General features: G+C 44.9%; 1 protein-coding gene across 3 annotated transcripts; it reads left to right on the forward strand.

Annotated features, from left to right (window-relative positions):
* On the forward strand, positions 1–20,257 carry LOC105181701 (protein RUFY3). Of its 3 annotated transcripts, none has more exons than XM_011138657.3 (12): positions 1–232; positions 4,069–4,247; positions 4,332–4,441; positions 4,851–5,058; positions 5,183–5,346; positions 5,428–5,590; positions 5,690–5,806; positions 5,994–6,134; positions 7,818–7,915; positions 10,947–11,163; positions 12,151–12,444; positions 19,199–20,257. In XM_011138657.3, exons 1-12 carry the CDS (start codon positions 7–9, stop codon positions 19,337–19,339), a joined length of 2,058 nt encoding a protein of 685 aa, XP_011136959.2. In that variant the 5' UTR covers positions 1–6; the 3' UTR covers positions 19,340–20,257. The 3 variants fall into 3 exon arrangements, with proteins under 3 accessions (XP_011136959.2, XP_011136958.2, XP_011136960.1); XM_011138656.3 differs by lacking the exon at positions 1–232 and adding an exon at positions 1,680–3,063; XM_011138658.3 differs by lacking the exons at positions 1–232; positions 10,947–11,163; positions 12,151–12,444; positions 19,199–20,257 and adding an exon at positions 1,704–3,063 and having other exon boundaries at positions 6,730–9,820.
* Positions 20,258–22,169: the final 1,912 nt, after the last annotated feature.

Here is a 22,169-nt window from a genome sequence, read left to right on the forward strand (position 1 = left end):
CGGTAAATGCGTGCGCCGTCAGCCGACAGTGGAAACGTAAACATGGCCGCGGAGAGTAGCGACGGTTTGCCAATATCCCAGTCTGAGAAATCGCTCACCGGTAGCCTCGTGTCCGACGAAAACGAAAAAAGTGTCTCGCGCTCGCCGTCGAGTTATTCCATACGGGAGGACAAATGGCCGGACCTGGTAGTGTCCAGACCCAGAAAGCTGGACGTTTGGTGGCTGCCGAGACGTAAGTACGTAGTGTGATAGGTGCATGTTCCCGCGATTCTGGCGCGCTTTTCAAAAGGCCGCGTCCGCTCGGAATACTCTTGGCGCGCGCGACAATTAACGTGCGTGAACAGTGCGTGAACGTACCGTGTCCGCACACACGTCTGTCGTCATCGTTGTTCCCTCATCGGCAATAGCTTGATGCCGTTTATGGCATCTGAACTGATCAGATCTTCGCCACCGAAGTTACGGAACAGCTGAATTATTTCGGGATTCTCAAGGGACACACGAGACGAGCGTGTCCGCTGGGGAGACTCATTGATTCAAAGCGATCTAAGCGAGTGAGACTTACGTGTGTCGTAAAACGGGCGTTCAACTGAGTAATTCAGGTCCTACTGAATAATTTGGAATGTGACATGACATGATTCATCTCGTCGATCGTTTTTAAACAGGTGGAAACTTCTAAATTCCTTAGATACTAAAATCTCCCTTTGGAGAATTCCTCTGAGACTTATTGGCTATCCGATGGATATTTATTGGGTTGTCCAAATTTTGTGTTAAGTGTCTATCTTGGCTGTATAAAGAATAACTTTTATACTTAACTTTTATTAACTTTTATTTTAACTCTTATGGTGAAATAATGAAATAGATTAATATAAAAGAAAGAAAGACATCATTTATCATAAACGAACCCAATTGCAAATAATATGCATAGACCCGATGACTAGACTTCAAAAAGAGGTGCTGAAAAATGCATTGCGTGGGGAACGTTTCTCCCTTTACATACTCTAGATCGGCTTCAACCCAGACGCAAACATTGCATTTCGCTATATTTTCTTCTTAAGCTTCTTCGTGCAATATGCGTTAATCAGTATTTCTATGGAAACGTGTTTTCTCTATCTCGTAGAGAATTAATCTGAATCCGCATTGACCCGTTAAGCTGGTTTACCCATTTGCGCATTTACTATTGCATATTTATCGAACTTAGCACTCATAAACAACTTTTGCGATACGCTAGTTGAGTACAGTTTCGCCGAATCTTGCTATCATCGTATCAAAGCAATAAACAAAGCCAGCTTTACTCGAATGGATCTTGCAATTGCATCCGAAACGATTGTCACTTCACTGGTGGTATCACCTCTGTTTGGGATATCGCACTACGTCAGTTTCTAACATGTACATGTTTATGTGCCACATGATTGTCACAACAAATCATGAAAGAAAAGAAAAACAGTCGTGATATGTGACGTACTTGATGGGAACGCGTGCAGCCCATAATGCTGTTTCTCCCACGATTTGCGCGTGTTATTAATTGTTTGATTATGACGTGAGAATACATAAATCGCCGCTTGTATTGCCGCATTCGCCATTCTAGCGGAATAACAAGCGTTTTTATGTTTTGATTCGAGTCTGACTTAACCGTAACGTAATTTATAATCAATTTATTATCAATGAATGTTGCCTAATGAGTGGTGTTTGGATGGACTTTACAATAGCGTTTGTGTTGTAACTTTATGGAAATGTGCAGCGAACTTTGTAACGTCGAAATAAAATGTTGCAACTTGAAACGCGTCGTTCTCCGGCAGTTGATTTCCGTGTATCGAGAAAATAAATAAACAAAAGTGTAGAAAATCCTCACGGCTCCAGAACTTCCATCCATAAGTCGTCGCACTGCTGAAACGCACTGCTGAAGCACTGCCGTACCGATGGAGCAGCATTGAATGATGGTGGCAGCACCACTTGGTAGCGCGCACACTTCGCGTCTTTATTGATTATCGTAGATGGAGACAAAGTCGGCGGGAAAATCAATATTACATTTCGCCGGCGCCCTCGCTATTTTCGACGGGAAATTTTGCTCGCTCGACGCTCGTACGATTTCCAAGCTATTTTCAGGAGTGTGCATATCGTCGATCACGTGTCCTGTTCTGTGAACAAGTAATCGCACAATCGTTGATATTACGATGTAGTCGCACTTGGTGCGCGTGTCATCTCTTCTTTGCTCGAGCTTGAGATTTTATTTGCCGCTTTTCGCCGAACACCACAACTCTATTGGATCGTCCCTTACCTGAGGCGATGACGCATCTACTCGTCGTTGATACAACACCGCAACAGCCACCGAGGTTGAACATATAAGTGAGGGAACGGGAAGAGACGGCAGAATAAAGAACATCAAGATTTTTTTCTATTTGCTGACAACGTAAGCTCCGACTACGCTATATATCCTAGTGACTCATCACTGCGACGCAATTGTCAATCAGCTGATCGATGCAAAAAGAGAATAATACTTCGGCGCACACAGCACGTAGCAAATCTCGACTATAACGCGGAAACAGTAGCAGACGCGCAGGCAACGACGAGTATATATCGGAAGAACGAGTCGACGCGTATTATTCATCAATTATCGACGAAGAAGTCATCGCTGCAAGACGACAAGAAGAGCATTCGATATTCGAGCCTGAGTTCTCAAGTCAGTCTGCGCAGTTGAAGACCGGGGAAACGAGAGTCTGTGCGAAGCTTCAGCAGCTGCGCTTGTGCGTACTGAACGACCATCGCAGGATATCGCATAATCCCCGGGATCGATTGTGGGATAGTGAAAGCGGAGGAATTCGTCTTCTATGCGGCAAGAATCTCTGACCGGTTTGAAACTGCGGCCGCCGGGCGATCACGGTGGTGTACATCACGGCGGGGTCATGCTCGAGGAAGACATGGCTGGTGCTCAGGACACGATATACCTGTGCAATTTCAGGGTGTCGGTAGATGGCGAATGGCTCTGTTTGAAGGAACTCCAGGATGTCGAGTTCTCGCTGCAAGATTCGATGCAACGATCACCGTCGCCGCCGCTCGCTCTCAGTGGTATTAATCACCTTCACGATCATCATCATCACCATCATCATCATCACCATCATCACCATCATCATCAACAACAGCTTCCCGAGCGGCGAGAGCTTCGCGATATAATGCCATCAAGTTCACTGCCATTGCAGCACGTCTCCAGCTTGTGTCTGTAACTCGATGTGTTCACGCACTCGTTTGTTTTATTAGCGGAGTACACATTCATGTTCGGCCTCAGTTCTTTCGATTTCGTTGGGTCGAGTAAGATGCTCGGTTTATCGGTTAACGTAGTCTTATCGTTATATCGTCTTGACAGTGAAGTCACATCTCCGGGACCTTCGGAGCCTTCGAGACCGACACTTGATGAATGAAATGCAATCCAGAGTATTTTGTTTATTTGATAATAATCGGGAGTTAAGCTTGGGATCACATTCTTGCTCCAAATTAGCTTTAGGATTCATCGGCAAATGCTTCGTAGCAGCAGTTTTGAATTTTCCGCAGCATCGCAGAATTTGATTTTTATAGTAGAACCTTTCAATAAAATTTTTAAGACCTCTCAATAAAGTTTTGATGCGTAAAGCTTGGTAAAAATCAACGCTTTGTAATTAATCGTATTATCTATAAAATAAGCATTGCTTTATTGGTATTGAAAGAAAAGCGTTCTCGTTTTCTCGCCACATTTTCACGCGTATGCTTTTGCGGAATGCATTTCTTTGACAGTAAAGCTATTGCAAATATTGCTTCGCTTATAGTTATACACATTAATATTTTACGTATCTTTTGTTTTCTTTAAAAAATATAAGACTGCTAAATATATTGATATCTTGGCACACATCATGCTACGCCGCCATTTTTGTATCAATCGAATGATCCGAAAAAACAAGGTTTCGGTTTAAGAGTATTTTACATTCCGGACTTATGCAGCTTATGAACTCGGAGTCGTTATTCCAAGTCGTTAATCGACTTAATCGGGGGAGATTAATCAAGGTTGCTGCAAGTTAGAGCGGACACGTATTGTTTTTACAGCACGGGACCCGGTGATCATCGAGAGAAGTAATCTCGTTAACATTTCCAAACTAATCGTCAAGGAGCTGATTGAAACATCATTGAAGTATGGTCGCATGCTCGATTCCGATCACATGCCGTTGCAACATTTCTTCATCGTTCTCGAACATGTTCTTAGGCATGGTTTACGGCCGAAGAAGGTAAAACAGCCGCGCTGTGGAGACGGCAGGATCGATTTGGATGGATTTTTTTTGCGAAACGGTACTAACGGCCTTCGCTTTCAGGGTCTTCTCGGACCTAAGAAGGAGCTCTGGGACATTCTTCAGCTTGTAGAGAAATATTGTTCCGAAGCGCAAGACATTACGTCCAGCATTCGTGATTTGCCTACTGTTAGGTACTGGATTCCCTGGATTTATATAACTAATCGACATATCGTTTTTTTTTTAGTTTTTTTAATTAACTCATTTAGCGTTCAACGATTTTATTTTTTACGAAAAAAAAAACATATGGCTTCGTGTTATCAAATAATAAATAGATTGAATTGACATTCGAGTATTATCTTATTTTTCATAATTTCATATTTTCTTGTGGACACATTGATTTTTATTATCGATGTTGAGCACGGGATTTTTTTTTTCGAGTCGACGTACGGTTTAGCGGTATTCGTTCATTGATTGTTACTTGCATTTATCGAACGATTCATCGTACGCTTAAAACAGCTTTTAATAATTGTCCGATATCTCGATAATCATTAACCCCCTGTTTCTGGAACAGCTGTTACTGAAACTACTGCTGTTTTACAGGACGGCTATGGGTAGGGCGCGCGCTTGGCTTCGTATGGCGTTGATGCAAAAAAAGTTAGCGGACTATCTGAAAGTTCTGATAGATCATAAGGATGATATTTTGTCAGAGTACTTTGAGCCAGACGCTCTCATGATGAGCGAGGAGGCGATCGTGGTGATGGGTTTGTTGGTGGGATTAAACGTGATTGATTGCAACTTCTGCGTAAAGGTTAGTCTGCATTAATATTGTTGCCGCGTGTGGTCGCGTGTGGTCGCGAAAGCGTGATTGCACGTGCACGACGAAGACGCGACGTAACAGCTTAAGCCGAGATCGATCGTAATTGTTGTGACAGGAAGAAGACCTCGATTGCCAGCAGGGCGTAATCGACTTTTCGTTGTATCTACGTAACAGTAATCATATACCCGGCGAATCTCCAGACGACGAGCTCGAAAACGACAACATGACCACCGTGCTCGATCAAAAGAACTACATCGAGGAGCTCAATCGACACTTGAAGTAAATATCTCATCAACTTCGAATTTTGAGCGTGAATCCGATGCCGATACCTGAGACTCACGTGTTTCACGGTAATTTTAGCGCAACGGTGACAAATCTCCAAGCTAAAGTGGAATCTCTAACAACAACGAATGCTCTCATGAAGGAAGATCTTGCTATTGCTAAGAATAATATCCTATCGCTTCAAGAGGAGAACAGGCAGCTAAAGAAGGAACTTGGTATCGAGGTTAAAGATGCGAATGAGGTACACACACACACACACACACACACACACACATAGTCATTGGAGAGTTGCGTGTTACGTACGGACTATATTATTACTGAAGGATCGATCTGATTTCAGAACGGGAAGGCACCCCTTAAAATAACAGAAACCACAGTGGAAATGGAAGAACTCAGAAGTAGATTAGAATCTGAGAAGAAATCTCGGCAAGATCTGGAAAAAGAATTGGAATTGCAGGTGGATAAGAGTCGTATTTTTGCAGCGTTATTCTTCCGTGCGAATAGAGCGTACCTTTTCTTTCTCACGTGATATATGAATTTACGAAAAAAATATATAAATATAGATATGTATATATATGTGCGTATACATGGACACACATACGAGGATTGACCGGGGCTTTTATATTTTTTTTTTCTTCATACAGATTAGCATGAAGTCCGAAATGGAAGTAGCTATGAAGTTGTTAGAGAAGGATATACACGAGAAGCAAGACACTATAATATCTTTGAGACGACAACTGGACGATATCAAATTAATCAACTTGGAAATGTACAAAAAGCTGCAGGTGATATAACTTGCAACTATTAATATCTAATTGTTTCATCATCCGTGTGATATAGCATGCTTGCATTTTACATGAATTACTTTGTCGAATTGCGAAGTAATTGAGTGTTTGTATGAACACGTGAGTAAATTGTTTCACAGATATTACGCGACACTAAATACTTGCTAAAGAATATTTTTTCATAATACGATTGTTAGTATAAACTAGTATACTATATCATGACCGTGATACTATATATTACAGTTACTCTATCAGATTTTTTACTCACACATGCAGGATTTGTTCTTCGATAGCCAAGCTGTTCTTAGTCTTAGCACAGAAGTGACCGCTTCATATGTCTTCTCGCGTTTTATCGATATTTCCGCAATGTGTATTTATAAATATTTCAGCAATGTGCCCACACGGTTAACAAATAGTTTCACCTTATGCAGAGGCTGTCGTTGCATTAGCACACACAAAGCTGCCATTTTTCGCTCGTGTGCGCGCTGATAACGCCGGGAATGTTAATCCCTCTCACGGAGGGGGGAGGATTCATGGCGCGGCGCGGCGCAGCGTGCATGTAAATTCTCTGTTTCTGGACGTGTTTCCCTTGTAGGAGTGTGAGCACGAGCTGACACAGAAGGGCGAGATGGTGAGCCGTCTTCACGCGAAGACCAATCAAATCGGCAAGATCCTTAACAATCTCGAGAAGTACAATCACCTGATGAAGGACGGCGACGGCATACGAAGCCCCACCACCCCGGGTGGCGTGTCTAAATCGATCCTTAATAAGACTAGTCCCATTTTCCCGAAGAGTTGCCCTCCGCCGGCGGAGAACATGATCGTCCGGCCGATCGTCGATCATCAGCGCTCCCTCGACGAGCAGCAGCAGTCGAAAAGTCCCATTGACAAATTGAAACAGAGCCGCTCGAGCTCCGAAATCTCTACGAACAACAGCTCGATCGCCGAGCAAAACGCGAAGGAGTAAAATGCCATTCTCGTGCGATTAATTTCCCGAGACATATCTCGGATATATCGCGGCTATGCTCAGCTGTGTGTCGCGTACATTTGCCTTTCTTTCTACACGCACGCTTTCTGCGGAGAGACGCGCGTGCAAATTATTTACTTATTTCGCCGAGTTCTCACTTGCGTTCTTTCCTTACGCGAACGGTCTTACGCGTCTGACTTTCGTCGAAAGTGCCACGCTTGGAGATTAACCGACGTTGAGTTGACGAGTCACGCATGATTATGGTGGTGTAACGAAACGATCATCGGCGAAAATTGTTGCGTTACGGACAGTAGCATGTTTCTTTTTTAGCGAAATACATTAATTTATTCTTAGAGGAAAAGAGAAGTAACGGAAAGTATATTATGTACATTATTTGGTAACACTATAAAGTGTTTAAGCATCGCGTTTACCTTGATCAGTCCAACTTGCGAGATCTGGTCCCTTGATTCGGAAGTTTAATCGAACGTTACGTTACATCACATTCGGAATTTCTACGCATGACTTGCAGAATTGCAAGATGCAGTTGATATGTACATAAGTCATTCTACTAAACTCGTACTATCGTATGCCTAACTATCGTGGAAATGATTTTCAAGTCAATATGCATAATCTGTCGTAATATTCCAGGTTTGCTTAGAGAGTTTGCTTAGAGATAATCGTCTCTTTCGCTTGTACTCAATAAGTATTCGTTTCAGGAGTGCGAAGGCTCGCTTAAGCATAAGACAGAACTGATCACAAAGTTGGAAGCTAAAACACTATCGATGACTGACACCATCCAGAAAATGGATGAGAAGTATGTTTATTTGTCTTTCATTAGTGTTAATTAACTTGTAAGTGCGATCGGTCGCGCGTATACTCGAGATTAGAGACGACGTAGCCATTAGCCATAATAACTGCACCCATCGAAAAAAGTTTTGCCCTTGATTACCTCGCGCTTTTATACTCAGGCGTTGACGAGCCTTTTCTCCCCGCTCAGCGGCTTATCTGATAAATTGCCAACGCAATAATTTTGCTGATAAATTGCCCTTATTCCTGATGTCGCGAATTATCGAGAAATAATTCGTACACGTGGGATGAAAGGAATGGGATTAGTTTGATCAATACCGTATGTCACCTGATAGCGTATTAATACCACTGCAACATGTCGGAACGCTGTTGCAAAAAAGATAGAGACGACGGGGGAGCACCGAGAGAGGACGAAAGCTCACTTTCGCCTAACCCGTATAATATTATAAATAAATTTTTATTACAAAGAATCGGAATATCGCACATCTTTTACGCGCAATTGTATCGTATTTTTTAGTCAACGCGATGGGACATATAATTCAGCAACGGTCTAAACGGTGCAAAACTTTTCTTGATGCATGCAAGAAACGTTTCTCGTTACTTTTCCTTGTTTCGCAAACACTTACATCCAACGAGATCTTATATGCATTGAGGGAAAAACATAACATTTTTAAGTTATGTAGTTGAATTTATCGTAAGGAGAACATCGGAACGTGAGTGTAATATTTACGTTCGTCGTCAGTATGTATGGAAGATTTGACAACTGAAACGTCGAGCGTTCTTTATCGCCGTGTGATATTACCGTTTCCTGATGATAACGCGCTAATGACCTCTCCACATTATCGAACTTAGCAGGCATTATTTACGTACAAATGTAGTTGTTGTGATAAGACTTTTCTATCAGCTGTCGTTATACGGAGGTTTGCTGTGACAGCAAACGGCCGCGTATCAATGATTAAAACGAAGCACGCACGCAGACAGATGAGGGACAGCTCTAGCTAGAGATGATTTATTTTTTACTTAGATGTCGCGAGAATGCGATCGGGTTTAGATAGGGTAGATTAGTGAGAGAGCGAAAGAGAGAGAGAGAGAGAGAGAGAGAGAGAGAGAGAGAGAGAGAGAGAAGAGGAGAAAAAAGCGTGGTAACTTTAGGAGTTAAACGGACTCTTATCGTCACGGGGATATTGGCAAACCCTCGCTAAATAGCTACTCGATAAGATCACATCAAGACGTAGCTATTAATATTGTCGAGACATATTTTAAAGTCTTTCGCAATAACCGGTAGATTTATACATAATAATAACATGATAACTATTAATAAATAAACCACTTTAACGACTATGGGACTATGGGACAGGAGAGATAATATTAACAAATATAATATGATCACATCGGACCTCATCTCGATCGTTCGTTCGCGCAAAAGTGAGTTTCTCGTTGAACGTAGAATGCTCGCCTGGCTATCTGAACGCGTAGAACGTGAATTTTCGTATCTACTTGAATCGAAACGATTGTATTTAAGGAACTGATTAGCGATCATCCTCGTCACCGGATCATTCCTCTCCTAACTGATTTGTGGATCTCACAATTTACACACGAAATTAAGCCTCACGTCAATTAAGTTAATCGCATTATCGATATCTGTAATCGACGTATTATCGTGTAAGACATTTTTCGGAATGATCGTTTACTTCCGGCCGGAAGTAATATGTTCGGCGATTATTAATTGAACGTGCCATATCCATATTACCGATATATTTACACACATGCACACACACACACACACACACACACACACACACACGTACGTACACAATGTACTCGTATAAGCCTCGCGCAGTGGACATTATAACGCACTCTGACACTACGTGTGCTTGTACCAACGCTACGAAAATAAACTCATGACAGAAAAGAGTATGCGTTTGTTTACCCCAAATTCATCGGCGACTAGACGTAAGATGTCGCGACTCGCCAATTTAGAATATCATAGTCGCGGGGTAATTTATTTCTTTTCCATTTCTTTTTATACGTTTATTTTCGTACGGTCATTCTCTGATTATACGATAATGAATCGTAAGGTAAGTTATGCACATACATTTGCAATATCACTAGTGAGATTGTAAATTACTTATGTAAATGGCTTTGCTGCTTTCTCGTTTAATAGATTTGTATACGCGAATGCAGGAACATGAAATAGCAGCTATGCATACTTTTATTTCGTCAAACATTCGGTCACTGTAATATATACCGTAGGCCGTCGGTTATATTAAATATCAAAGTAATATATTAGAGTGATATCGGTTAATTTAAAACAATGTCGAAATATAAACTTCCAACAAGTTCCACGAACTGGCGTGTTCTCTTAATATATTCTCCTAATGTACAATTTACGCGCAAAGATTTATATCAAGTAAATTCGTTAGTACTCGATAATTGACGTTCCCGTTGCTAGATTGTTAATCTTAAAAATACGATAATTTATGCCATGCATACTTAAAAATAATCATTCAAATCCTTTACCATTTTTAACAATGCGATCGCAAAGCAGTTCCTTAAATGCGTTATTCTTGCGCTTTTATTTATTTAGAAAAATGCGGTATTGATAATGTAGGATTTATCTTTAATAAAATTGGTCTCAAGTGATAGAGAGAGAAGTGCACGCAGTACGATCTGTCAAATTTATTATAGCCAACTAAATATACAACGTCGAGGTGTCTGCGTCTCATATCCGGATGAATTAATATAAAGTTGATATAATTAGTGCGAAAACGTGAAATGCGAATCGCGTCCCACCAATAGGAAATTTATGACGAGCCATCGATATCGCGCGCGATATTTTTGTACCGAGCGAGCGGGATCATCGTTTCAGATATAGCGTCACGCGTCATTACACCCACATTTATCCAGGATCCTGACGTAATCCCGGCGCGAGGTATGAGTTAAAGATCGTCGATCCAATTGAACGAAATGGCTTCTAGCGGCGTAGACGAGGGTTTTATGTCTTCTACGTTTAAGTATCAGCGATTTGACTTAATCAGGTGCAAGGAGATCGATGGCGTCAGATCGGGCGCAGAGGAGAGGGTGAGAGTCCTGGACGCGGAGGCCGCTGAGAGGGAAGCGCGGACGAATGGGGTCGAGAGGGAATTGCGACTCGAGCGCGAATGGAGAACCTCCTTGCAGGAAACATCGATCTGTAACACGGAGAAGATCTCTCAATTACATCAGGAGATCGATCAGCTGAAACGGGTGTCCGAGGTACGTACGTAAGCTACGATCTGTATTGCCTTTTAAGCATACTACAGACGAATAAATCTCATCGGTTAACGTTATCGTCGCCGTCGCCGCCGCCGCCGCCGCCGCCGCCGCCGCCGCCCCCTTGTAAGTTCCGCTGCGACGTCGAGTTACAGGGAGTTACAGGGGTAGCACGGGCGACGCGACGCGACGCGACGCGCGATTCGATCTTTCTATTTAAATCTCATCTCGAAACCTGCCAGCGCGGATTATAAGCCTGCACCTAATTCAATCGGCAAACGGCAGTTGCGGAGATTTATCCATCCTTCGATAATAGAAACGACAGTAAGTGCCGCGGTGCGGCGACCTGAAATAGATTAATGAAATTTATTCCAACCACCGGATTTTCGTCTTTGCGTATCTCGCGTCTTTGCGCGTACGTACTATTTGATGGTTGGGAGCAAGAATAAGTTAATTTCAACTAGAATATGGAGCAACAGCATCCGCCGGGTGCACTTGGATATAATGACTGCGGTTAATGTATGGAGCATAAAAATATGTCGCTCCCGACGGGCGTGAAAAGTGAAGCTGAAAGTCCGACTATCGAAGCGCGTCGCATTAAGCTGTTGCACGATAACGTGGACGTCATCTGAATAATCAGGGCGACAAAAGAATTGGGGCAAAAAGAATCGAAGGAATGTAAAATATTCCATGAAATCGATTTTTCAGAAGAAAATGCGAGAAAATACAGCGCGAAAAAAAGAAAAACGCGCGATCAAACTAAATCGGTTTATTTAAAAAAAGCGTTTCTCGCGTGGACCTCGCGTATCGACTCGAGTAACACCGTTGTGCGAACGGGGCAACAGATTAATAAATAAATTAGTACGCTCACGCGTTCATCGCACCGACGAAATTCTCGGCAGTCAGGCTGTTCCCCGTTAATCGTGGCAGCGTACGAGCGAATAAATACACGCCGGATAATCGCGACGCCGGGATGTCCCGTTGTTCCAGAGATACTTGACGCTGCAGGAGGAGTATTACGCGCTGAAGGAGGTGTGCAGCGAGCAGGAACGAACTCTGGAGGAACTTGGGGGACAATTGAGCATGGCCAAATTAGCGGCGGCCGAACTGCGCGAGGCCGCTGACAACGTTCAGCAGCAGCAGCAGCAGCAGCAGCAGCACCAGCAGCAGCAGCAGCACCAGCAGCAGTCGGCGCTGCAAGAAGGATCGGTTGCCTGGGCGAACGATCGGATGGTCACCCAATGCAAGGGGTGCAGCCGTGAGTTCAACATGACTCGTCGCAAGGTAATCAAACTTTTTAATTGCCCTCACGCCTTCGTAACCTTCTCGCGCCCTTCGTCGCGCTCCACCCCTTTCTCATTCACTTTCCGTCTGACTCTCTCTCTCTCTCTCTCTCTCTCTCTCTCTCTACAGCTTTCTGTTTCAACTTCTCCGGCTCCTCCGCGAATCACCCTCTTCTCTTCTCTTCACTTCCTACCTTCCACTCTCTCGCCCGACCGATCTATTCGCAGAAGTGCAACTCGCGCGCGCGCGTGCGCACGAGGAGGAAGAGCTCGGCTGAGAACGTGGCGCACCGTACGTAATTGTACAATTATCCCCGTCGCTTTGGAAATTACCGTTTTCCCGTCAATGCGGATTCTAGCCGTCGAGGTGGCGTCGGAACGCTGCGACGCAGACGGGACGGTGCGCGCGTTAAATGACCGTGGTCGGTGGTGGTGGTGGTGGTGGTGGTTGTGAATAGAGGGTGGCTCGCTGGAATCTCGGAAGTAAAGCTGCCTACTCGGCTACCATAGCCACCTGGCCAGGCTGGCCACCCCGGCGAAGATCCGACGAAGGTGCGCGCGCTCGTCACGGGCCTCGGCATCTCGGAGATCGGAATCGCTACTCGCGCGCAACAACTTTGATGCACGACAGTCGTATTATTAGAGATAGGGCGGGCTATCGCGTTGCCCGGGCTAGCAATTACACTTAAAGGCTTTCGTTTACCTAACTTCCCCCTTTATTAAATCGCGATAGGCCGTAATGAGGGCCGGAATTTGCGGATAGATAAGAGCCGCTTGAGGGATCGCCGGTTTAAACAAGTTCTCGAGCGTGTTAAGCACCGGCCGGCCGGCGCGCGAACGCGAACGCGCGGCGATGCCGCGAGCGAGCCCGTAACGTTTTTTCATTCGCTCATTAGCGAGACGTGTCGCGTTACACGAGAGCGAGCCCGAGGGCGCCAGTGATTTCCTCGGGAGTACAATGAAGCTCGAAGCGTGCGCGAGCTTCAACGCGCGCTTGTTTGCGACTCGCTTTCATTTTTCGAATCATCCGCTGGCACGGTAGCAAGCGCCTTAAAGTATTCGCGGAGATCTGATCGTTCCGTTCGTTGCAGTTGCGTGCATCGATAAGGGAAGCGCGCGGCGGTGGCGGAGAGCGTATTCGTGCATTCGTCATACGGGATAAATTCCGTGGAGAGAATTATAGCGAGACCCCTTATCGAAATTTCGTGGACGCGCGCGATAAATACAATTCACCTGTCGACGTCGCGCTAATCGTTGCGCGTGGGATGATGGGGTGTTGCTGTGCTAGTGTTGGCGGCGGTGGCAGCGGTGGTGGCGGTGGTGGTGGGTTCTCAGTCTCTTCGGAGCTGAACGGAGTAGTTCCGAAAGAACCGGGTCGTCGCGTGCGATCCGACGCCTCGTTCATCGTCGGCGTGACGATTGATCTTGCGTGCCTTCCGCGACTTCTCGACCACCGCGGATAAAAGTCGTTGAACAATCTACTCTTACCACCATGAACCACCACCTCCTTGGCGGCGTGCCGTTTGTCGAACACAGCGTCTTGCCCCTGCGTCTCTCCCCTGCCCCCCTCTTCTGCTCCCCGCGCTTTCTTCCTTCTCAAGACGTCCAATTACTGCACCATCACTCGACATACGTTCGTGATTATGCGTTGTGCATGCATGGCCCGCATGCATATTCAGTCGACGATGTGATAGAGACGTTGCTCGCCCCATAAAACACATTTAGTTTGTATTCCTCTCTTTGCTTTACGTAGCCCGACGCTTCGAGGAATACTCGCGTACACGGGACGGGCGGAGAATGTGAGCGCGCGCGCGCGCGCTCTCCGCCGCCACGAGGGGGGTTGGGGGACTGAAAGGAGAGCGTAGGAAAGGGTGGTAAGTTATTGCATAATAACAAGGCAGTGCTCGGGTATCCTTGTTACTCATTTTTCGCCCCGTAGGTGTATTACCATACTGTTTAATATAGAATAGGCCACCTATAGCACGATCAGACGTGTGTGGGTGGAACCGTGCCAGTGGGCAAGCAAGCCGCGCCACGTTGGCGGCTTGCTTGGCGCAAGCGATGAGGTACCCGAGGACGTGGCGCGCAGGGCTGAAGGCGCGCGAGTCTCTCGAAAGGTGTGGGTTTGTGGCTGGAAAAAAACCGCCCGGCCGCAAGCCCGCGTACTTGCACATGCAAAAGCATGCAAAACAATAACCTTCCCTCGCACCGAGCCGCGCACAGTCCACCGGCTGACGCGGTTGACCATGTTAAGACGCTAAATTCACTCTCTCTCTCTCTCTCTCTCTCTCTCCCCCCTCTCTCTCTCCCCCTCGCTCTCTCTCCCTCTTGCTCTCGTTCTCTCTCGCTTTCTCTGTCTCTCCCCTTCCTCTCTCTTTCTATTCTACTCTCCCTCTCCCTCTCCCTCTCCCTCTCCCTCTCCCTCTCTCTCCCTCTTCCTCTTTCTCTTTCTCGCTCGCTGAGAGCGCATTGCCACGCGCTGGTGCACGCGCGGTACACCGACAATTGCTTTGCACGCGCACTTGACACAGTTTGCGCGGATTGCGGAATTTTGATTCCGGTGGTGATGTTAACAAGGGAAGGAAGCAGAGAAAGAGAGAGGGAGAGAGGGAAGGAAAAAGAGATAGGACATGAGGGGTGAGGAAGGAGCGGGTCGCAACTTTCTCGTATGTTTTATGCATCGCTGAGCGTTTTGATTCGCCCGCGGTAACAACGAATCGCGGCAGCCAAGTTCCAGGCCGCGGTTGTTGCCGCGCTTAAAAATTTGCCGGCGAATAGTCGTACGGCCGCGACCCTGTTACGAGAGCGATTGTATCGCGTCGGGAAATACGTTCTCCGTTCTCCGGCCACTTACCGTTTGACGAGATTCGACGAGATTCATAGGATTCGATGCGTGAGTTCGTTTTGAAAATGACAGAGCATGAGGAAGCAGAAATTTGAGGTCGGGGAACGAGCGACTCTTTCTCACGATCGATACCTCAACGCGAAATGAAGGACGAGGCTTTTAGTCGCGGTATCGTTATGCATTTCGGTGCGGAAATCGCGACAAATTTTTTTCGCCTAGTAGAGCCGATCGCTCTTTCCTCCACGTGGCTGTTCGCGCCGTATATGTGCGATAGAGACGGGGAGAACCCGCACTTATTGTTAAGTATCACGTGCGATTATTGCGTAAAGGAGCGACATTTGCAATATTGAATCATCATAAACAACGATGTCAAGTCGCTCTTATAAATGCCGATAATAAGTGAATATTGAGGCGCTATACGAATGCGATGCGGCAACGGGAACGGTGCGGCACCGTAAAAGATGCGCTGCATATTCATAGAAATATCGCTTTTTGCGCGCCGAGCAAATCCGACCTGGTGAACCGACGAATGAGCACGCGCATATTTCAAGCAGCAAGGAACAGTGTGTGAAAAGTATATTTGATTTCCAACTGAATAAATATTTAATAAATATTTCATACCTCATACTATATTAACATCAATTAGGACAGACTACGGGGTGGTTCGATTATTTGCGACCGCAGTCGCAAAGATCGACAAAGATAACCAGTTCGGGTTTTGTTCGGGTTTTGTATATTAGCGACCGGCCGGAATCAGTCGTGATCGATTACTAACGGGCGATTAAAACATTCGTACATTCGGAAAGAAGGGGAAAGACCACCGGCTCCGCCGTCCTCTCCATCTTCGTCCTGCAACAATGAATGGGCGCGAGCACAATAGTGTTTGCGTTCTCATAACGAGTAACTCCGGAGATGAAAACTCGTTTCTTTGCTCATGCGATTGTATAAAAGTGAGTTTGCCCGTCTGCTCGACGTTGCGCGCTACAAAGGTGAGCGACGCGAGCCGCGACGGCGTCCTCACGGTTTACCAGACTTTCGCGTTGCGCCTCGCGAACCGAGCCGACTCGACTCGACTCAGAATCGAATTCGCGCAGAGTTTATAGATCGCTCATAGGTTCGCGATCATTTCCCCGACGGTATCTTTCGGATCTGATCTCAGAGACTGATTTATTCGTCTTGGAAAGTATCTATAAGTAGTTATCTATCACGGTTAAGATAAGACGAGCTTGAGGCACGCCGGTACGGCGAGAGTTGCAGGCACCAATCTACTACGTTTCGGTCGTAAGTCATGCTGATGGGACGGTTCAATAATTAACTTCGCGAGGAAATCGGTTATCGGGACGATATTATTCGGGCTCTTACTTCCCGGTAATAACCGGGCAACCACCACCACTACCATCGCCACCACTGTCACCCCATCACCCCATTGCCCCATCACCCGCAACCTCGCCACCCTCGCGCTAAGAGGGAACGGCGATCCGGCTGCCTCACTTAGGGGATTCAATTTAGATGTAAAATTTAGAATCGTGGTCGCCTCGGTCCCGCCGTTACGCTTCTCTTTCACGGTACGAATAGCACATTATTATAATAGACCGTCGGTAATGGCTCGAAAATAAAGAATACCGGGTAATGGGGAGACGAGGCGCGGGCAGAGGTGCGAAACGACGACGCACAAAAACGAAACGCGACGCGTGGGTGTCGCGACATTCGTTCCTCCCCCATTCTCCATTGCAACTGGTAAATCTGCAGACTATTCGCGCACAAACAAGCGACGATGAATTCTTCGCTTTTGCTTTAAACAAGAACCGTATTTTCGAAATAAGCACTAAGGTAAGCACTAAGTAAGATGGGGTAACAAAACAGAATATCAAAGATGTTTGGTAGACCAGAAAGAAGCGTCTAAATGGAGCAACAGCTCGCCTTTGTTGTAAATAGCTTAAAAGAAAGCTTGTAAGAGTTGTAAAACAGAACCTGGTGTCTTGATAGCTTTTTTTTTTTTTTTTTTTGAAATATGTTTCCGATGAAGCGTAGTTTGTCCAAAAGTATTCAACGAACGTCTGTATCGGACGTAAGAGCACCGATTAAATGCATCAATTAGGAGTCACGGGAGTAGCTTCTCATAAACGTCGTAGCGCGAATAGAACTGTCCGGTGTCAGGAAATTGTACGTAACTTATAGATTCTCACATTACAAGGAAATTAATTTTATAAATTCTTCGTTGCAAGAAAATTAATTATTTTAACGAAGGTGGAGTTGATTCTGTTTGATCGAACAGTCAAATATCTCAAAGCAAATATGTCACAACGGTTGAATAAAATTTCACCGGAAATGTAAATAACTTAGGCTCAACCGAGGACTTTCCTCATGCAAAGTTGCCAGAGTTTAATTTGTACCGATGTCGGGACAATCACCGCTCCTCTTTACTCGTCTTTCGGCACGACTCGCGCAGGAAGCGTGAGTCTCCTCTGAAACACACTGTACAGTCGATACGACTAAAACTAACTTATTTCTCCTATTTGTCGTCACCCTCGTTGTTTCCCGCCTGCTAAAGTTACTTTCCAGATTGCCGGCCAGCCCTGTTTCGTGTCCGTCTATACTTTAGCAATCTAACGACCCTCACATGGAAATGGCCGGCGCAAGAAGTGCGGCAAAAAAGTATTAAGCGCTCTCTTACCTGAAGTTGACGCGCGGACAATAGTATCCCTGACGCCGAGTGCAAAAAGCTCTGGCCGTTGTCCGCGTGCCAGCTTCAGGTACGGGCATGCACTTTTTTCGATCCGCAACACGTAATCCGTAACTGCGAACTACGTTACAGAGTTTTTTACTTTTTAACGTGTAGGACTCAGGTGGAGAAACTCTCATCGTCAAGTTATGTTATTGGTTTGGACGTCCGAATTAAAATCTCGAGATCTGACTCAGCGTGTAATTTAAGTTGCGCTCCGTGCATTTCATTCATGCTGTTCGAATTCAACGGACTCGATGTTTTATAAATAATTGTCAATTTCGACAATGTGCCAATATTTGAAGAAATCCTGATGCTTGAGGTCGAATATCACTTTCACTGCATCGTTTCGCTTTGCGTTCAAGAGTAAAATTAAATGTTAAATATGATATACCTATCAATTTCTCTATTATTGTTACAGTAAACGTATATTAAACGAATATCGCTCCAAGTTCCGCAGCGCGAATTTAGAGCGTTCATTTCGCAGCGGACGCGTCTATATTCAGAATATTTGCTTTACACGCTAGAATAAAATTCATATTTCACTTGCAAATTGCTGGTAGTATTCATGGGACGAATACGAAGTTAACTGTTTTTCCACTTCTTGAAATAAACAAAAACCTTAAATACGCATTGATTAGCCCGACTCACTCTATATATTATTTTATATAAATCAACTTGGCAGATATATTTGCGTCATTGGATCTCATTATTTGATTTAATAAAAAGGTCCGATAAAAAGATTAAGCGGTTGATCGATTGCAGCAGACTTTCCTTTATTTATAAATCGTTTTTATATAAATGAGAAGTCATTTAAAATGTCGATAATTAAAGTTTAATTTCCTCAATATGTCGTATATTAAAGATTCACGCGCGGCGTCTGGTCTGTATCTGATTAAATATCTTTGTAATATTCAAAACGTCGCTAGAAATTCATCACATTATTTCTCCAGAAATTGTGATTAAATTACGTAATTACGCATACGTTATTTTCAAGGATATTAATTTTCACGATTCATCTTATAATATAAACGAATTTTGCACTTCCTTCACGGTATACATTTACAGGATGCAAAATTTAATAGACACTGCGCGATACACTCTGTTCTTATCGCATGATAGAGAAATAAGCTTAACAATTAATGTGGACTGATAATACACTTCTTGCGGATATTGTTTCTGTTGCAGCACCATTGTCGTCATTGCGGGAACATTTTCTGTAACGCCTGCAGCGACAATACTACAGCCTTGCCGAACTCAGCGAAGCCGGTGCGCGTTTGTGACGAATGTTACGTGTTTCTGGTTAGTCGTTACTCGGTGGCGCGTTAATACCTCGCGCGTTTCTGTTTTCTCGTTAACAACCCGTGTAACGGAGATTTCAACCTGACGCTCCGGTCTTGGATGAAAGAAAGAAAGAGAAAGAGGAAATGAAAGGAAAAAGAAGGAAAAGGGATCGCGAGGGAAGAACCGAACAAAATCTGTCCAAAAATAACAGCCTTTGAATACGTTTCTTGTTTACGGTACGTTATACGTAACCATTTATTGCAAATTGAACATATACGACGACGAACAAGTCAATCTGCCGCGAGCGACATTTCGTCCCGCTTTGGGGTCGTCCTCTTTTCCTTTTTTCCTTGCTTTTTTCTTTTTTCTTTTTCTTGTTTCTTTTTTTTTTTCTACATAAACGTTTACGATATTGTAGAGTTTTTACGACTTGGTTCGAACGAATGTGTAATTTTTCCCAACTCTATTGACGCCACGTAACTATTAATATAACTTTTTAAATAACTTTATGAATAATCGACAAAAGTATACGACCGTACGACAAAAGTATTTATTTATTTATTTCTTTCCATTCGACCTGATTTTGTCGCAGAATAAAACACATCCGTTTCATCTTGTCGCACAACAGTTATTATTCTCTCACACGGTGTGGCAGGGAAAAAGACTCTATCGATCAGTCACGACTCCCAAAATAGTTACGATGAGCAAACACTTGTTGATGTACGCGAGTTTCTTAGAGAGAATGAGAAAAATTTTGAACGCGCGCTTTGTTTCCAGTAGCGTTTGATGGTGTCATTCCTGGTTTGTTATACTCAGTTTGAGCGACGTAAGACCGTATATTGCATAAAATTGTGACTCGGTGGCGATTTATGAAATAACAAAACTGCAGTTTTGCTCGCGCTGCAGTGTCCAAACGCGTGCCTGTACAACGATATTTTTAAGATATTCTGTATACTGTCTAAATAAAAAGAATTATACATAAATAAATGAAATGGTTTTCTAAATTCACTGTCTTCTCATTTATTTCAGTCGACCTGAATACCATGATAATGCGCTCTATGGACATCTACCATTAAATTAAGTGAAAGCATATTAATTATAATAGAACGTCTCGAAAATGACATATATATTATGTGTATCTTGTTGCGTCTCATTGCGATCTTTCGTAGATAAGATTTATAAAAATGTATTATCGTGCTATGCTTCTTTTTGGAGAGAATCAGAAATATCTAATTAAAGGTAGCACCAGAAAAATATTTGGCGCTCCGGAGATCCTTTTGAAGATTCTACATATACGTCTCGGTTGCTTTTAATGTTCCATAAAATTGCACATAATGTCGTAATAATTAATTAAACGCACGTTGTGGCGTCGTCCTCGACAATCATAATTTAATTTCATTATGTAGCGACCACGCGGATCGTATATTATTTTTCTCTTTCTCTCTGTGTCTCTCTCTCTCTCTGTCTCTCTCTCTCTCTCTCTCTCTCTCTCTCTCTCTCTCTCTCTCTTCAAGACTTCTTCTATAAAAAATGTCTTGTTTTATTCTCTCCTCGATGTGTAAAACCGCAGCGAGAAGGTAATCGCGACTCGAATCTTGTCAAATATTTGCGAAACGTCGATTCTCTCGTGCCGCGCAGCCGAGCCGCTGATTAAATCAGTGTAATATCTGACGCACCTGCCATACCTGCCCTATCAGTGGCATCGATCCTTCGGCTGGAATTAACGAAAAAGTGAAGCGCTACGGCTTCTTCTTGCACGAAAGCAAGCTGCTCGCGAAGAAAAGCGCCGGCTGTAATGTGTAATCTACCTGCCGAACGTAAATCCGTTCTCCTCAGGTGCATACCCGCTCTCTTTCCATCCTTTCGCCCTTTCTCCCTTTCTCACTAATCTCCGCAACGGCAACCGCACGCTATCCCGTCCCGACTTCCCTTTCTCTCTTCCCCTCTATCTCTGACTCTGTCTGTCTTTCTCCTTCTCCCTTCCCGCCGTTGGAAAAGCAGTAAAACAGTCCTCGGGTTGCCACCGCTTCCCCCCCCCCCTCCTCCATCGCCCGCCGTTCTTATCCTTTCCAGACGTTAACAATGCCTACCTACCACCTACGATCGCCACCCCACGAGGAGGGGTTGCCGGGAGTGCCTGCCACGTGAAGCCGAACCGCCACGCGGCCGCTTCATTGTATATGTGTGTCTATGCGCGCGCGTGTAACGTCCACGGTGCGACTATAGTGAGCGAAGTTAACGGTGTCGTGTTACATGTATGCTCGCGGTACTCGCTGCCTGACTGCGGTAAGTTCTGGCGGGTAGTTGCGAGCCGCGAGCGACTGCCTCTGGTAGGCCAACTTGTCGGATATCTACGACTTTCGAAAGCTCGTTAGCCACGAGCGTGCACGCTTTAAACGGCCGCTAAATTGAAATCGATCCCTGGCCGCTCCGCTTCGATCCGCCGCGGCCTCGACGATTGGCGCGAATATCCGCTTCCACCTGCTCGCTCGCTCGCTCGCTCGGCGTGTACACCCGCTTCGGCTATGTACCTAGCACGAGTGTGCACGCGACAATTGTGTTCGAATGAGCCCGAACGGCCGCGCCGCACTCGTTGCGGAACCTGCTTCCGTGGACTCGTCGTCGCCCGGCGAACGGCAGACTCGAACTTTAACTTAACGTCATTTGTAACGGCGCTCCCGACTGTGTACGAGCGCGTTCGTTAATCGCGAATGATTAGATGGAATTGGCGAGATTGTAACCTGGTGGTTCGCCGGAAGAATTTGGATTCGCTGACGCTTTTATGTCGTGTCGAACGACTGCGCGACTAGTTTCTCGATTATTTTTTTTTCCTCCCCAGTCGCAGAATCGTCGATAATATTTATTTTCTTCACTT

The sequence above is a fragment of the Harpegnathos saltator genome, unplaced genomic scaffold (genome assembly GCF_003227715.2).
Source record: "Harpegnathos saltator strain DR-91 unplaced genomic scaffold, Hsal_v8.6 scaffold789, whole genome shotgun sequence".
Classification (NCBI taxonomy): domain Eukaryota; kingdom Metazoa; phylum Arthropoda; class Insecta; order Hymenoptera; family Formicidae; genus Harpegnathos; species Harpegnathos saltator.

Excerpts from the sequence above, each read along its gene's own strand:
- LOC105181701 (XM_011138656.3), top strand. The coding sequence starts at position 2,826 with ATGCGGCAAGAATCTCTGACCGGTTTGAAACTGCGGCCGCCGGGCGAT. Across the intron at positions 3,064-4,068 it reads GCCGCCGCTCGCTCTCAGTG|CACGGGACCCGGTGATCATC; the intron begins GTATTAATCACC and ends TTGTTTTTACAG. Across the intron at positions 5,347-5,427 it reads GAGCTCAATCGACACTTGAA|CGCAACGGTGACAAATCTCC; the intron begins GTAAATATCTCA and ends CGGTAATTTTAG.